This window comes from Perissodus microlepis, chromosome 19 (genome assembly GCF_051167445.1).
Source record: "Perissodus microlepis isolate ML-2025 ecotype Zambia chromosome 19, ASM5116744v1, whole genome shotgun sequence".
In the NCBI taxonomy this organism is placed as follows: domain Eukaryota; kingdom Metazoa; phylum Chordata; class Actinopteri; order Cichliformes; family Cichlidae; genus Perissodus; species Perissodus microlepis.
This window is the reverse complement of record NC_140479.1, coordinates 30169411-30187330: the sequence shown is the minus strand read 5'-3', so window position 1 is coordinate 30187330 and position 17920 is coordinate 30169411. Positions and strand designations below refer to the sequence as shown.

The 17920-nt window shown below is 40.7% G+C and overlaps 1 protein-coding gene across 4 annotated transcripts in view; it reads left to right on the top strand.

The window, feature by feature from the left end:
- The first annotated feature begins 425 nt into the window (after positions 1 to 425).
- Positions 426 to 17920, top strand: part of letm1 (leucine zipper-EF-hand containing transmembrane protein 1) — a 30605-nt gene continuing 13110 nt past the window's right edge. The window contains exons 1-14 of one of the 4 annotated variants that reach the window (XM_084914158.1): positions 426 to 773; positions 4951 to 5008; positions 5238 to 5730; positions 9734 to 9877; positions 10638 to 10775; positions 11091 to 11294; positions 11419 to 11538; positions 11711 to 11842; positions 11961 to 12119; positions 12556 to 12684; positions 12996 to 13028; positions 13925 to 14059; positions 14252 to 14445; positions 17229 to 17367. In XM_084914158.1, the coding sequence (XP_084770284.1) occupies positions 689 to 773; positions 4951 to 5008; positions 5238 to 5730; positions 9734 to 9877; positions 10638 to 10775; positions 11091 to 11294; positions 11419 to 11538; positions 11711 to 11842; positions 11961 to 12119; positions 12556 to 12684; positions 12996 to 13028; positions 13925 to 14059; positions 14252 to 14445; positions 17229 to 17367 (2163 nt within the window). In that variant the 5' untranslated portion in view covers positions 426 to 688. Of the gene's footprint in view, positions 774 to 4950; positions 5009 to 5237; positions 5731 to 9733; positions 9878 to 10637; positions 10776 to 11090; positions 11295 to 11418; positions 11539 to 11710; positions 11843 to 11960; positions 12120 to 12555; positions 12685 to 12995; positions 13029 to 13924; positions 14060 to 14251; positions 14446 to 17210; positions 17368 to 17920 lie in introns of all 4 variants that reach the window. The other 3 variants (XM_084914157.1, XM_084914160.1, XM_084914159.1) reach the window with 3 other exon arrangements.

Sequence of the window (17920 nt, the reverse complement as noted above, 5' to 3'; positions counted from 1 at the left end):
TATGTCTATGTATTTATTTAATTTATTTACACATCACACTCATTTACATCCTAATATGCCCCTGTATATTCGTTTAATACTAGTTTGCCTTATTTCTGAATGATGTACAGTCATGGCCTGTACATTTTCCTGTCAAAAAAAGAATAAAGAAAAATTGTGAAAAAGACAAATCTGTCATATCTGTGGTTCTTATATATTTAGATTATATCTATACGCAAATTTATGCTACACGTCTTATAAAATTATATATATATATATATATATATATATATATATATATATATATATATATATATATATATATATATATATAATTATTCGCATTTGTGGTATCATAAAGCCGTCGGATACTACTTCGTCTCTCACTTCTACTCTGAAATGGAGGCCTTTATTTGATAAAGTCACCGGAAGCTGCTTTTTTTAATCGCTGCCGCACGGTTTGACGTCATTATGGAACCCTGGCCCGGCTAGCTGTCATATGCGTAACAGGGAAGGCATGACATGGAGCTAAATTTTCCCATCTGCAGTTATATATGCGGCCTGGCTTGTTAAATCGATCTAAGAAATTGTCAGTTATATGTACCAAGTTAGAGGCCTTTCTGTTTCGACTTCTCGAAAAGCAGTAGCTCGCTAACCCGATAGCTACCTTCTAATTTAAGGTGAAGATAACCACTTGCATACTGAAAGCATGGCGTTAATCCTGTTTACAAGATCTCGGGCACCTTTAATGAAAACGTCTCGATCCCTAAAGAATGAATTCAGGAAAGGCAAAGGTAAGGTTTCTGTGTTGGTTTGTTACTGCCTAGCTTGCTGTTTACTCTGCCAGTGTTGACCAAATAACGCTAACAATTAGCTTGTTGATATTAGCATCTAGAAGGGTCCTTTACATAGGGTAGGTGGTCCTGGCCCCGGTTTCAGCAATAAACACCTGACTACTCATCACACTCCAGGCGCTCATTCATTCTTTTAAACTACCAATTTGAAACGAGTCTATAAGAATAAATTGTACCGAGAGTGTATCACTCCGATGGAAGTATCGGAGTGATACACTCGAAGCGAAGCGTAACCAAGGGTTTAGGTTATCTGAGGACAACCTGGCAATATAATTTCTTTAACTTGGTTATCTGAAGGCAACCTGGTTACACACACACACACTCGTTTGAGCAGATGCTCGTTGCTATGGTTCCCTAGTGATTAGTCAGCACCTAGGAAGAACAAAAGAAGTAGGATCTGTGGATACATGAGACTATATTTCTGTTGTGTGTTATGCTGATTTCACGTAGTTTATTCAAGTGTCTTGCTTTACTTTCACGATTGAGGGCAGTTTGTTTTAGCCTTGCTCAATATTTCACAACTTTGAAGCCGCAGAGTGATTTGGCAGATGAAAATAGCAAATAGTCAGTTTTATACAGCTGATTATGAGTAAAATCAGCATTGACTAGTTTTCTGCGGTTGATTAATTTGAGGTGGGTAATATGACGATTGCATTTTCTGTTTGGGATAGATTTTGCTATAATCGATTATGTCATTCTAGCTCTCCTTTTTCAATATTTTTGAATATAAAATCCAAAGCATCGTGACTGTTTAGCTATAATGGATTTTTTTTACAGTATAGAGGACACTAATGCCCCAATACTGCAATATGCAAAATGCAATGTCCCCTTAAAGTTGCAAGAAAAAAAACTGTGACCCCTTCAGAATTACCAGGACGTTTGTCATGATCAATTATGAAATGTGGTCTGATGTTTCTCCAAGTGAAATGATACACAAACACAGTCTGGCAAATGAATAACACACACACTGTTTAGCTTTTCCGTGTACTTCCATGAATAAACACTGAAGAGGCAGACTGGTGGACACAAGTGAACTTTTGACCTTTTAGTAGTAGCAACAACCTTCCTGTAGTTGGTGTTTCAGTTCATCAGCGTTTCTGGGATTTCTTGATTCAACTGCGAAATGTTGGCATTTGTCAATGTTTTGTCTGGTATTTCCAGGGAGCGTGGTCTCTGGTTTGTTGTAGAATAATAATCAGGTCCTAAAGCATTTTTTAAAGCAAGTTTGCAAAGAGATGTCTGCAGAGAGCACAGTGGACCGTCTGCTGCTGCAGTTTTAATCTCACATCCTCAAATCGCAGATGTTTCTAGCATACTGGTTTACTTCCTTTTCCCAGCCTGTGCTCTGTGATTCTAAATGTATTCAATAAAGACATGAAAAGTGCACCAATTAGTGTACTGAGACTTAGTCACATAGATGCTTCTAAAATAAGATATTTCATCTCACAAGTTTAGAAATTAAAGAAATTCAATGTAATGAAATTGCTCTTAGGACTAATATAATATTAAAGGAATCATAGCAGCTGATATGTCTGTGTGCTTGTGACTTTAAAGTTAATAGGTGTACCACAGCAGGCATTAGAGATGTTACAGGTTTATGCTACAGAATCAATATCATGTCTGAAGTTAAGGTGATGTTTTTCCTCATTGCACTGAGCCTGGGGGTATAAATAGATGAGAGGGTCATAATGGGGATTTGCCTGTCTGTGGTGGACTGACTGAGACTGTGCTCTTGGCTTTAGGCCCAGATTATCAGACAAATTGCTTTCCATGAAGAAAGGTCAGTGCCTTTTATAACCTCACCTGAGACAACTAATATTCCTGTCTAATCATGTGTGAAAATGAGTACAGGAGTATTCCTGTAGTATGGTTGAATCTACGTATTAATAAGTAGAGTTGTGAAAATCTTTCAAGTTTAAGATCTGTAGTAATAGTGACCTGGAGCTGCAGATTGAGCTTTCTGTCGTGCTGTGATGGCTGAGCATTGACCAGCCTGCAGTCCTTTGTGACCGTCATAGACAAACATAGTGAGGTACATGTACACTGTTATTGATTTACACATTTACACAATGCGAGTGTTCATTATCTCTGCACTAGCATTCACTGTGATTGAATATTTACATTTTTGTGGGTACTGTATAATCAGAGGGTCGAGCATTTCAACTCTATGTTTCAAACCTCGGTTTTGTTTGCACAGTCTGCTGTCGCTCTAAAGAACTACAGCAGACTCCTGTTTTCTAAATGTGCATTAAGATTTAGTTTAAGATTCGTTTGAGCATCTTTCAGTTCTTCACAGCAGTTGTTGGATCGGTTGTCTCAGCAACATGTGCATAAAGTCTAACCTACTTGGGGGGGCCGGTGTATTCAGTGTAAACAAAATTAGATGGATGGACTTAAACAGTGTTGACTAACCATGGCTGTGGCCTTTTGGTGGGGGGAACCGGTTGGGATTGGTGCAATTAGTTTCTGTCTTGCTGCACTTGTGTTGCTTCTATAGCATCTCTGTAAAGTTCTTATATGTGTGAAAAGCTTTGTGGCCTCCCATTTGTCATCACTCCAATCAGAGTTTCTGGTCATGGTCTCCGGTATCGATATATTTGTTAATTCGCTAATTATCCTTTGGCTTTGAAACTGAATGAGCCGGATCAATGTGGCCAGGATTAGTCTCTAAGCATCGTCCTTGGAATATAGAGGCGGTGATGTAAATCTTCTTATAGTTTCCCTGATTTTTCTTTTCGGACGATCCAGTTGGTAAACCAGTCAACCAATCAGTTGGCCTCACACCTTTTGATTGAACAAATCAATATTCAATATATTGTTATTCCCAGGTTATAGTTTCATGATTGGTTACTTTAGTGTAACATGTCCATGTCCTAACATGTCCTAACTTCACCATATTCTATTCATTTTAACTAACAGCCCAGGCTTAATGAAGGTTTATTCCTACAGTTAATGCAGGAAAGCTTCTATCAGCAGTTTTCTTACTTCTGCTTTAATAAGGATTTTACAGTATGCAGCTATGTAACTGTCTGCGATCACATTACCACAAAAACAAAAATGAAAGGAAAAAGCAAATTATCTGAAAGTACACTATTTCATATCGTCATCATAAGTAAGAGAAACCTGGAATAGAAAGCTCTGTTTGTGTCTTTTTATTTCTTTTGACTAATTTTTGGAGAATGAATTTCATTGTATTTGCAGTGTTTGAATGTGAAACCACAACCATAAAACCCCCAGGGGGATTCGAACACGGAAAAGACAGCAGTGCTGTGTAGCCTGGGGACATGCTGGAGAGTTGAGTTGTCCACTGTATTTCCAGGGTTTTCTCTCTGTGCTACTGTAGATGACCGCTAAGCCACAAAGGTGAAACTGTTCCAGTAAACTCTCTGTCCTCCTGGCTGCAGGCCACAGCCTCATGTTCAGCTGGGCCATGCTGGGCTCACTCCAGCCGGCCATGTGAGAGCTAGAAAGGGGGCGTGACCGAGCCCTCGGCTCTGGTGTGATTGGTTAGAAGTGTCTCACCACTCCACCTTCTAGCTGCATGCATATCACTGTAGTGGTCTGTGAACCCTGCTGTGGGCCTCGCTGAGGGTGTGAATAATTAGCCACCCAAGAAAGATCAGTGGAAAGATATTTACAGAAGACTGAGCGACTTCAAGGCGGTTCTGTACAGACAAATACATAAGAGCAGAATATTTAAAAAACAAAACATGTGGCCATAGCAAAAACTAACTTTTTATGTATATACTAAAGCGTCCCCCAAAATAATAAAAGGGCAACCTCAAGGTGAATTGACTTTTATGGGTATTCCTGAACAGGCGATTGCAAAGGACACAAGGTTTGATGATTGATGTTATTGCATGACTAGTTTTAAGCACAGTGTGTTTTTGCTAGTATGATTATCAGTTTATTAAGAAAATCTGCATAAATGTATTTGAGCTACAGATAACTGCCGATGAGCAGGTGCTGATTTGCTTCTGGGACGTTCATAAAACCAATATACACTGTGTGTGTGTGCGCGCGTGCGTGTGTGTGTGTGCGTGCGTGCGTGTCCGTCCGAAGGCTTTTTTCCCCCAAGGACACACCTGCTTTAATCGTATTTTCTTCTTTCTTACAGGGAAATTACAAGAGGGTTCCTATTTCAGCTGCACAGCCTTCACACTTTCCAGTCAAAAGTAAGGCAATTAAACCAAATGATCCAAAATGTGTTGTATGATATGCAAATTAAGATCTATCAGCATGTTCAGGTGAAATTCTATTTTAATTTTGTTTTTTTGTGTCTCCCTGTAAATTACACTCTATTCCTTTTTTATAGGAAGTCATCCATTTCAAATGCTGCTTTATATTTTGTCCAAGACTTGATATAAACTTTGGGTCCTGAAACTCTTTGCTCTGTGTCCTCAGACCTGATGGGCTCCGACTCGGCAGCTTGGCTCAGGTCTCTTCGTTCGGTCCTTCCTTGCCCGTGTCAGATGAACTTGTGGGCCCCTGTCAGAGCTCAGACACACAGCGGCTCTACTGCGCTTTTGCGTCGGGGGCTTCCTCTTCACTGTACCCTGCGGTCGGAGCGGGGCCCCAATGGACTATAGCACGACTGCGAGACATCCCTGGTGTCAGGTGGATACATACCACGAGGAGGAGATGGGATGACTCCAAGGTGGAGAAGTCGCTGCGTTCGTTAAAGGATAAGAAGAAGAAACTGGAGGAAGGAGGGCCGGTGTACAGCCCGACACTGGACGCAGAGCCTGTTCGAAGGACGCTCCGACAGCGGGTTGTAGATGAAATCAAGCACTACTACCATGGCTTCAGGCTGCTTTGGATCGATACCACCATTGCTGGGCGGATGTTCTGGAGGGTGCTGAACGGACATCCCCTGTCTCGCCGTGAGAGGAGACAGGTGAGTGTTGCACAGTGTGGCTGCAAGACATTGTCATTTCTGTAGAAGCTACATTGTGGAGAGATTGTTACTGCTTTGGGTGCTGTCAGGCTTTGTCTGCTGCAGAGTCTGGTGCCGGTTGGGGTTTACATTTTTAAATTAGACATTTTTTTATGCATCTGTCCCGAATTACAGATCCTGATTTAGTTTAATGGTAAGAAAGGGCAGCGAACATTTCATCTTTAATAGTTTTTCAGGAATGAATGTTCTTTTAAAACCTTGCAAAAGATTTCAGTGTGATCATTGGAAATAGTTTGAAAGTGGGCTCACTGAACTTTTTTTTTTCTTTTCTCAAACATTCACATAAAGCATGTAATTCTTTCGTGGTCATGCAGAAATGTAAAAACCTGCTGTTTTCTGCTGGAATGAGCAGATTTAATGCCTGGAATGTATGCCACGTGTCACAGATATGAGAAGACATTACCAAATCTATAAAAGTGAAGTGAAGATTACATTTGTACTACACAGTCATACCAGAATCCCAGTGCAGGCTATACTTTGTTTCAGTTAGTGAACAAAAATGTAGGTGAAAGGAAGGGTTTTCCCTGGTGATTGCTCTCTCCGTCTCTGCACTGGTAACACACACACACCTCTGTGTGTGTGTGTGTGGGCTGCTGCAGTTCAGTTTCCAGCCCCTGAGGGTAAATATTTAAGCCTAAGATCTTTTTAATTTATACCAAACTCAGAGTAGCACAAAAGTGTGTTTATTAAATGAAAAATTGTTTGTAGAAGCTACAAGATCCAGCATTTCCACATTGAAATATGCCTTCTTTCTGTAGCCCAGAGCAAGAATTAATGCCAACCTCCAGTCAGCAAACAGTTTCCTTTTTTCACCTGGAACAAACTTTAGCTTGTCTTTAACACAGTAATGTCAGTTTCAAGAATGTGAATTGAGCCCACTAACACAGCTAATGTAAGCTTATTTAGATAATGCTAAAAAGAGGCTCGTGTTTTAAAGGTTTCTCCTGCCTCATGATCAGGTGTATCAGTAGTAACAGAGCTACAGAGCTCAGGATCATTAACAGAAGAATATGAAGAAGCGTTCAAACGTTGCTCAGTAACAAGTAAATGAAAGTTTTTAGTGCTTCCAGTGAAAGGAAACGATTCTTTTTCTAGTCCGGCTCAGAGTTTCCACTGAGGATAACCGACGTGAGTTTAAGAGATCAGCGATGACTGAGCACCGATTCAAGCCTGACAGCTCAGACATCTTGTTCTATACCGTTTTATCCATAGCCTCTCAATCCTAATGGGATCAATTATGGAAACGGGCCACACACTGTGTTTACTCATCAGGCGCTGGGCAGATTGTGCCTTTTCATTAAAGCTCTTCAGGAAGAAGCTTTACCTCGCGTACCAGATTCATCCCATCTCTGCACTCAGCCTACATCTCTCATTTTGTTGTGACTTTCACAACAAATCCCTAACGCAGCTGTTGTTGATAAATTCTGTGCAACAGGACATGGTATTAAAAATATGATAAATTCGATTATTTACACAGTTTTGTTTTAATACAGAAAATATTCCAATTATTAAAATAACTTCACGAGTATGCTGCATGAAAAATGTAGGATTTGTGTGAAGTAATGCAAATATTTGCATATTTCTGATGAGACAAGCTGCTCGGACTCAACGGCAGCGCGATTCGCTGTCTGGACTGAGGCCCGGTTCGGTAATCTGCCAAAGGTTCTGGCACACACAGGTGTCATTTCAAGGAAGGTGGGCAGGGCAGCTCAGTTCACACTTATGTACTGTTACCTCCAATCCAGCAGCACAGGATGGTGCAGATTTAGGTGACACAATTGGCGAGTTGCAAATGCTTCTTAGTGACTGATTTAGACTTCTGCAGGGAATCTTTGTAGAGCAACGTAGCCTACGCAAGTGGCCGACGGCGACCCAGCTCTTTGTTGCGGTCAGGCAAACGTATTTTCTTCAGGTTTTTCCACTCTGTGTATTCCCTCACGTTCAGTTTGATAGCTTTGGCTATGTTCCCCCAGGAATTTGCTGACATCCATGAGTTGTGGTGATGATTGTTATTCTCTCACTGATTAATTCAAAAACGGGAATCAAACGTAGGCCAATCACAAAAGTTGCGGCCTGTGTTATGAGATGTGTTGATACATTTCCAGGGAGGTGCACATCAGGTAACAGCAGAGGCTATGTGGCAGGGTATCAGAGGGGTTTGTGGTTACAACATACCTAGACATAGATTTGATACAAAGGTATTAACTGTGTGATGCAATGAGATCTTGTCTGGGAATCCTTCCATGTTCTTACTTTAATATGTGGCCAAATTCACATTTCACTCACTGCTTTATGTCCAACTTAAAAGAAACCCTTAAACTGATATTTGGGAATCTGCCATTATACATTTATTTTAATTTTGTTGAAAATTCCCATTTAAAAAAACGAAATGACCCATTTTCCTTGTTACACTTGATTGTAAATTCAGATGAAACTGTGACTCAGATTCATTATTATTTGATTATTCATGTTAAAGCGTGCTGGAGAAAGTTATGGACATGCAGAGATTTTACAGCCGTCGCTGCAGAGTCATTTTACGACGTGTTTCTCAATATCCACTTACACAGAAGTTCAGTAGGGTGTGTCATTCTGTGAAATGATGTGATGTAACCTGTTTTACAAAACTCTCAAGTGAAGACCAATCTTTTTTTTTAAAGTCGCTTCTTTAATATTCAAATTCAGAGATATGTATGCGTCATACACCATAACACTGAGCCCTACAGTATACACATTCATTAACTGACTTCATTGTGATTATGTTAAAGCAGCTGGGATATAAAGCCTCAGTGGAATGCTAATGGTCGCAGGTCAGTGCAGAGGATGACCGCAGCTTCCCCCCATTAAGCCCACACTATGACCCCATCTGCACCTTTTCAAATGGAGCAGGCTCCCTCAGAGTTCACGTCCCAAACCCGTCTACATGCCATTCATCTAACCTGGACTGGCTTTGCCTCCTTAATCTCCTCCTTTCATATTCCCTTACAATACTCAGGCCTCCCATTTAAGGCTCCCTCCATTTGAACGTGTCTCACCCCCTCCTCCCTTCTTTGATGTGGAACTCTGGGAGATGATATACATGTCAATGGGCCTGCAGACAAAGGCCTTTTCACTTGGGCTGGCCTAAATCCTTCACCCTACTGGCCCACTGACATGCAGGTGGGAAGAGCGGAGAAAGGAGGACTCGTGTTTTTGGCCTTTTCCCCTCTGTGCTGTTTCTGTAGACGGTTCGCTGGAATTGTGTCCCGGATGGTCAGCGAGCCACGTTTGGACAGCCGTACAATGAAGTCAGCCAGTGTTGGCCAAGTGCTTCTGTGCTCTCGGGATTGTTCGGGTCTGCGCTGAACAAATGTGCTTCCTGTTGGATCAAATGGACAGTTTTTGAGCCTTGTGAGGCCAAATGTTCCCTTTGCTCTATGGCTCCATGCAAATACGGTGTTAGTGAATTCGGTGGACGGGGGATGTATAGAGGTGGGCTTGGAGGTGCTGACTTTTGAAACTTATTAGAGGGGCGATTGTAAGCAGAGACAATAAAAGATGAAATCAACATTTTCACAGTTTGTGCATTGCTGCTGCCCTCTGCTGGTGGCAGATATGAACTACAATGGTGGGAATGAATGGCACTTTTTCCCTGTACCCTCCATGTTTAAAAAAAAAAAAAAAAAAAAAAAAAAGAAAGAAAGAAAAATCTTTAAAAAATATGAGAACACTTTAAAAACACATCAAATCTCAATGGTAAAAAAAATCATGCATGCATCATTGCAGCAACACAAAATGATACTATGGGCTCCCACGTGCTTGGATCCTAATGAGACAACGGCTCTTTTTTGAAAAACCAAACGGGACTGCTAACACAGATGCTCATAGTCTCACTTAAAGATTCCATCAGTTTACACAGATCTGTCCCATTTGCTGATATTATTTCCTTTTTTTAATTTCCTTTCAGTTTCTCAGAACATGTGCTGATGTCTTCAGACTTCTTCCCTTCCTGGTGTTTATCATCGTTCCCTTCATGGAGTTCCTGCTTCCTGTAGCTCTGAAACTCTTCCCCAACATGCTGCCGTCCACCTTTGAGACACAGTCAAAGAAGGTAAGCAGAAATGGGTGGTTGATTATTTATTTATTGTATTTATTTTTAGCTCCACGATGCTGTTACTGTAATCATAATAATATTTATTTATAGTCTCCATATATCATTCCCTCTTTGGCTGTATGTTGTCAATCTAGACTATGACAGTAACAGTCTTAAATAGCCCTATATGACATTTTTATTGCTTTGACCAATCTGTTGAGCTTGACCAGGTCTTGACTTGATATTTTAAGACTTTATAAAGTAGTTTCTATATGTTGGCAATAGAAACCACTGGTAAGGATCACAGTGTCTAAGTTATGAGACAATTTTCCCCTAATAAATCATTAGTTGACAGTGAACACCTGGGTGGATGTGAGCTAAATCTGAATGGATTGTTAACGTGACCCCACTCTACAACTCTAAAGGTTTTATCACAATCCATTCAAAACTTTTCAAGCTTGTTCACAGACAGTAAAACCCACACTGCCAAAAACATGACCTCCTTGGTGGAGGTACCCTGTGTTCTGTCCGTGTGATAAAGAAAACTTTTATTTTAGAAGCTGGTTCCAATCATCAAAATTGTATTTGACAAAAAAATGTTTGAAACGGTTTGTCTGCTGTGGATTCAACTATCCGTTCCAGCTTTGAACGCAAGCGGACTGTAGAGAATCAGACTGTGTTGGTCCTCATATGTCTCACCATCAGTGCTAACATCATTTGAGTGGGATTTACTGTAGTGCTTTTAAGCACACTGAATTTGTAACCTCTTGCTTTTTAGGAGGAAAGGTTGAAAAAGGAGCTGAGGGTCAAACTGGAGATGGCCAAGTTCTTGCAGGACACCATTGAGGAGATCGCTCTGAGGAATAAGGCAGCAAAAGGCGACGTGACGGAGGAATTCTCCACCTTCTTCCAAAAGGTCGGCTTTCTAACACCGAGCAGTGTGAAATGAGGAGAATAAAAAGCTCATTGCTGCTCTCTGGTGGTGAAAATATTAATTTCTTTTTATTTAAAACAGAGTTGTGACCAGTTGATTACCACTAAGAGCGTTTATAGTGGAAATTTAAGTATTTCTTCCGTATTTTCTTGTTACTACATGCTTTCACTGACTATATTCAACTCTAAATTCATTTCATGGATTATTCTTTGCACGGGAGAACAGCAGTACATCTTTTGCATGTAAACCTGGTCTCATTTAAACTTTTTACAAGCCCTGATCTTCTCATTACTATAGATCCGGGACTCTGGGGAGCGTCCCAGTAATGAGCAGATCATAAAGTTCTCCAAACTGTTTGAGGACGAGCTGACGCTGGACAACCTGACTCGACCTCAGCTCGTGGCGCTCTGTCGTCTCCTGGAGCTCCAGTCAATTGGGACCAACAACTTCCTCCGCTTCCAGCTCATCATGAAGCTGAGGGCCATCCGCACAGACGACAAGGTACGAATCTCTGTGGTTAAAAGGAAAAATAAACCTGTTTTATGTCTGAACACACGGCAGCACCCGGGTGAATGCAGCTACACTGGCCCCTGACTCTGTGTGACCTCTTCTCTGTGTTTATCAGCTGATAGCAGAGGAGGGGGTGGAAAGCCTGAATGTGAACGAAGTGCAGGCAGCGTGTCGTGTTAGAGGGATGAGATCTCTGGGAGTCACAGAAGAACGACTGAGAGAACAACTCGGCCAGGTAACGACAAAAGCAGACAGATGGGGGCATTTTTCATTATTCACTGTAAAAATAAAGTAGAGGTTTGACCGTCTGGAGACTTCAGGAATGGCATCAGGGGTGAAACTCTTAAGATGTATGTTTGACTGCATATTTGTAATAACCTCTGTAATGTTGTGTTTGACTCTGGTAGTGGTTGGAGCTGCATCTCAACCAGCAGATCCCCACCTCTCTGCTGCTTTTGTCTCGAGCCATGTACCTCCCAGATACCCTGTCTCCTGCAGACCAGCTGAAAACCACGCTGCAAACACTTCCTGAAATGGTGGTATGTAAACAGTACAGAGCTGGGATATAAAGTTGCAGGCAGTACTTTAAGCTCAACACGCAGCCTCAGTCAATACTGGAATACAGGCGAATATCCTGCCCTCTGCTTGCTTTTCCAGACCAAAGAGGCCCAGTTAATGGCGGCGGAGTTGGAGCTCTCCAAAGTGGATAACAAGACCAAACTGGAGACCATGCTTCAGGAAGAGGCAGCCATACGGCAGGACAACAAGGACCGAGAGATGGAGAGGCTGGCTGATGCTGCAGAGAAGGCTGCCAGGGTACTGACTCTGTATGATGTCTGTTCAGTGTTTAGGCCAGGTGCTATTTAAGTCTTTGATACCAGTGCCAACAAACTGACAGACTTTATGAGCCAGTTTAAGATAAAGTTATTATTACCAAAAGACCTTAAAAGAGTCTGACCAAGCCTTAGAGGCCAAGCTTTTGCTACACAGTCGTGAGTTTTCAGGTAGAATGATGTGCTGTTTGTTTTTCATTGAAGCTTCAGCTTAGAGAAATCAAAAGGTTTCTGTATTATTCCACAGGATTGGATTAACTCTAAATCTGCAAGTTTCTCACAAGAAAAACTAACTGCCTAACCCTAACTACTGCAACAAGGACACATCTCCCTTAAAGCTGAAGGCTTCCTGCAGTCATTTGTAGTGTTGTTTCTGTAGGTGTTCCTATAGGGTTTGAATCATGCTCTGTTTTCTGCAGGAGGGTGAACCAGAGCTTCAAGCAGAGAGGATGAAGCGCAGTGAGGCAGAGCCAGCTTCATCTAAAGCCGAAAAGGCAGCCGATTCAGAGACACTGAAGGACACCGCACCCATTATAGAGGGACTCAAGGTAAAGTTAGTAATAGATGATAACATTTATTTTATTTATTCTGTTACATGTTTAATATTTGTATGCATTTATATAATATTTGACTTAAAGTCAGAATTCTAATAAAGCTTTTCAGTTTAACCCTCTAAACCTGCCTCATGTGCTGCACACATCCAGTTTTCTACTACACGTAATATCATGTTGTATCGTTTCCTTTACCTGGAGCTTTAATTTCAGACAACAGAAGAGATTTACATTGATTGTATCATATCCTGATGTCTTTTTTTATTTTTCACTCACTTGCTGCTGCCTTTTCATTCTGTACCATGCAGTTTGAGCAGTGGCAGAGGTTTCTGCGCTTCCAGGTTGGCTTTATTAACACCTCCTCCCAAATGATCCCTGATACTTGTTCTATCCCTGAACCTATGGTGTCTGGTCTTCCTCTGAGCAGATCCAGATGTGGGTTAAACAGCACTAGCATGTTTTTTCCCCAAGACTGAGAACATAATCAGAGTTAGAGGAAGTACCCTCCAAATTCATGACAACATTGATGCTGACATAAACCAGTAACTGCTTAGTGCTTGCAGATGAGAGCAACAACAATGTAGCGAGGGCAGGTTCAGCTTTGGGATGAAAATCGTACAGATTCCAGTTTCAGACCTGTTATAAAGACTTGGAGGAAGTTGTATTTTCTGAATGTGAATTTTTTTTTTCTTTTCTTTTTAAAAAAATTTAAAACAGCAAATGCAAACGTCCATATATTTAGGCCAAATTGCGCTAATAACCTGTGGTGAGTATTTGTCAGCACTTTCTAACTTATAAAAATTCCCACTCATTACTTTTATTTTTGAAATTTCTTAAAGAGATGCTGTTTGGCCCACGTCTATACGGACCTCCCCTCGTCAGTCCTTCAAGCCGTGTAACATTTCCATCCTTAACTGACAACCTTTGTAGTGCCACAGTTGTTTTTTTATGTGGAGTATCCCACTATGCCTGCTAGCTTCCCTCTTTTACCACTTATATTTAGTTGTTGTAGGGTTTGTTTTGTATCAAATCCACATGTTATACGTGCTAAGTGAAGACAGTGTTTGACCTGGTTCATGTAGTGGTATACACCCATCTTGCTCCCATCTACCACGTGGCTGTGGTAATAATTCACAATCTAAAAAAGTAACTTTTTTGTGAACTTCAGATTAGGTTGTCTTGATTTAAAAGAACATATGTTTATATTTTCTTCTTTTTTTTTTTTTATAACTTCCAGGTAGAGGAGATCACCAAGGAAGAGATTGACCTGTTGAGTGATGCCTGCTCAAAGCTGAAGGAGCAGAAGAAACTGCTGACTCTGGAGAAAGAGGAGCTGGAAGAGCTGAAGGATGATGTCCAGGAGTACAATGAGGTGCCTTATTTTGGCTTCAATGGACAAATTTAATGATTTATTGCCAATTAGGCCTAATTTTTTAAGCAGTTTTACCTCAAAATAGAGTATTAATTTGTAATGCTCCATCTTCTTTGGCTTTTCATTGTTTTATGTGGTTGTTTCGGGGGGGTTTTGTGTGTGCAAAATTTGCATCTATGCCCTGTTTTCCAGGATCTGGAGGAGATAAAAAAGGAGCTCTCCAAGACTGGTCAGGAGAAGGCCATAGAGGAGTCAAAGGCCAGCCAGCGGCTTTCTAAGAGGGTGAACCGTATGATCGGTCGCATTGACAAGATCATCCTGGAGCTGGAGAAGGACAAGGTCATTTTGGATGGACAGATGGACAGTGGATCCACCCCACCTGTTGGGTAAGAAAACAGCAGCCATAACAGCTTCAGTGAGAGAAGCTGCCGTATAGCATTAGACAGAATTGGATCTGTCACGTGTAACTGCTTTCACTGGGGGACTCTTTGATTTCAGGGAACTTGGCGTCATGGTAGTTTTGCCCTGCAGATGAATAATTCAACATCTAAGAAATTTCTTTACCTGCTTTGTTACTAAGCACCCATTTTAAATTCCGGCTTAATGCCGAAGTTCAAAATAACAATTTTACTAATGACTAATACTTATATTTTTTCAGTTTATTTATTTTGTTTCTATAATTATTTTTCATTTTGGTGTCTTATTGTGCAGAACGCTCCCTCAGTCTTGTCCCCAGACGCCTCTACATGCTTTTACATGGTGGGCCACATACAGCCCACTTTGATCTTGATCCACGGTGTCTATTTTTTATTTTTTGTTACAGTAAACTCACTGTAAAAATCCAAAATTTCTATAGTACATAGTGAAAATGGTAACTTTGTGTCATTTCATGTTCATCTATCTCTGATTTACTGTAGTTTAGTAGTGTAGTATGAATGGCAGGGGGCGTGGTCTATATCAGTAGAAAATGCCACAAAACTTGTGAAAATACAGTTAGACGTCCAAAATTTACCCCTCCCTTCACATTTTCCAGAGACCAGGGCCAGATTGGCGTCTTTGGTGGGCCGATTACATTTGACACCCTTGCTCTACATCATTAGTTCAGCCAGTATAGACTGGCAGCTGTGACACTTGCCTCAAATAACAACCATCCTGTTCCCTTTGACACATTTTGTCTTTCATTCAAATTCTTCTTGCTAACCTCAGTGCTAGCTTAATGCGCTACCTGAGCAAGCTAACACCTTGGTCACTGGCTCACATCTTCCTAACAGACTAGACTTTGCCATAGAGTTAGGCTTTGGAGCGTGTTAGCTGCCACCTTGTACCTAGCACAATAGCTAGCTGGCCAAGCTAACTGCATTATTGCCACATGGCTCAGTAGCATAAGCACTAACCACTACACTAGCCAGATCACTCTAGCTCTCACCACAGCTGCCTGACCCAGTTTATCTATTGTAGGTTGCTCAGGTAGGCTGAATGAATGAGAAATGATTTAATTTGTTTTTAAAAAAGAGGGCTGCCCCTGCTGGAGTGTTGATAGAAGCTTCTAAGGACAATGCTGACCGAGCGTTCCCCACAGTGAGACGCCTCAATCGTATTAACAGCCAACAGGCTTATGAAATGAATAACTTTAAGTTATTTATTCCCACTTGTGGTTTGGTTAAACAGATAAATCATAGTAAAATGTTATTTTACCATTCTATAGAAGTCTTTCAGCTCTTCATCACTCTTTGAATATTTTATATTCAGAGCAAACAAAAGCTCTTGATACAACACAAAGATTGGCTACTGACATCTGTATCTATCCTTTTATATGCAAAATATCAGTTAGCGAGGCTAAAGTGATCGATGTGCTCCAACTGCTGTTGAACTAGACCGCTCTGATGGTTTTGCAGCTGCGTGTGTGTGCTTGTCTGTAAAAGCCATGAAGCTTTTGAAAGTGAAGGATCCACAAGCAACCTTTTAATGAAGAGCGCTGTTCGTGTTGGCTTGTGACTGCATAGACAGACTCACTGTTAGCATATATCTGATGGGATAGAGTACATCTTTCCTGTTTGTAAAAGTTAAACAAGTTGATTTTAGTAGAGTCCGCATCAGTTAAATCAAGCTAAACAAATTAAGCTGCACAGTCTGGCCTTCAGTACTTTGATCTTCTTCAGATTACATTTCCTTGATTTTTAAAGCAACACTTGTAACATGTTTATACTTTATATCAGCAGGTAAACACAATGACAACAGGATGAAAACATCAAAATGTTGCTTATGGATCATTGACCCAAACGCTTCATGACATGTATCAGTGTATCTAACATAGCTTGTCTTTGTAATTGATAACTTTATCATCTTCATCGTCATCATCACCATCTTCATCTTCATCATCATCATTAGTGTTACTGTAAAATGGTGGTGGAGATAACAAAGGGAACAAAAGGTTTCCCCCCTCAAAAGTGAATAATACCTTTTTAATGTCGTTTTCGGTCGTTTTGACTAAATTGAGTCCCTAATTCATTTGAAATTTTACAGATTATTCTTTGCTAAATATAGCGGTGCCAAGAGGTAAGCAAAACTGGGGTAAACCGCCATTTGCTTGCTTGTAACATGCTAGCATGGTTTTTGGTGTCAGATGCTGAAACAGTGCAATAAAGGATCAAACACTGCTCTCATCTTATTCTCAGCTTCCATTTCTGCTCGCTACATGTGGTTGCTGTGCTTCAGACGTGCTAAATGTTGTTGGTTTTTTTTGTTTTCTTTTTTAACCTATTTAATGAATTAAATCACATTTAATTAAAATAAAATGATTGGAAATGTTTGATGTTTGTTCAGACTGTACGAAAGTCTCCGAAATCTTAAAAAAAAAGGATGTATTGGACATTATTTGGCATGTAAGCTTCTGTTTCTATCATAGGGCAGCTTTAAAGAAATTAGTTTAAAACAAATATGCTGCATTCAGCATGAATAAATGCGTTTAACTAAATCAAATTCAATTAATCCTGCCGTTATGACAAATTGCCCCAAATTTTTTTGATTGGTGTGGTTTTTTTTTTTTTTTTTTGGCTCATATTTTGGGAACCTTGAATGCAGCATGTTGACCCTAGACTTCTCCACCACATTTTACGTCCCGTCAAACCTGGTAACCGTTTCCTGTATACAGTCTGTTCTATACCTTTAGGGAGAACCTGGTCAGCATCGACGAGCTCATCAACGTCATGCGACAGATCCAGAACATTCCCGAGCACAAGCTGCAGAGCATTGCCGAGGCTCTCGACGACAACAAGGACGGGAAGATTGACATCGACGACGTCATCAAAGTGAGTTGATCTGCTATGAGGAGCGTTGTTAGGGATGGGAAATGATAAGAATTTAGCAATTTCGATTTCATTATCAATATCATATCAATGATATTACATACATGCAAAATGCTGAGTGCTCAAATGTTTGTGCATGTTGGAGGTATGTCCCGTCTTTGTTGTGATCAGTGTTGGGGTCATTACTCAAAAAGTAATTATTGCACATATTGCACAGAACACTTTTCTTTAAAGTAATGCAGTACAATACTGAATCACACCCAGGTTAAAGACACTTGTTACGTTCATGTCATGTTACTCTGTAAAATGATCTGAAACTGTCTCATAATTACTATTTAACAATATAAGCCTGCAGGCTAGAGTTCCAGATCCTAGTATAAACACAAAGCCAACAACACAAGATTAAAACCAACACAAAGAGACTTTAAAGCGATCGTCACGGTGATTATACTGTAGACACATGAACAGGTAGAAACGGAGGCTGCAGCCTGAATGCTCATCACTTTGTTACCTGTTGAAGTTCAGCAGCGGCTGATTTCACAGCAAATGACGGCTC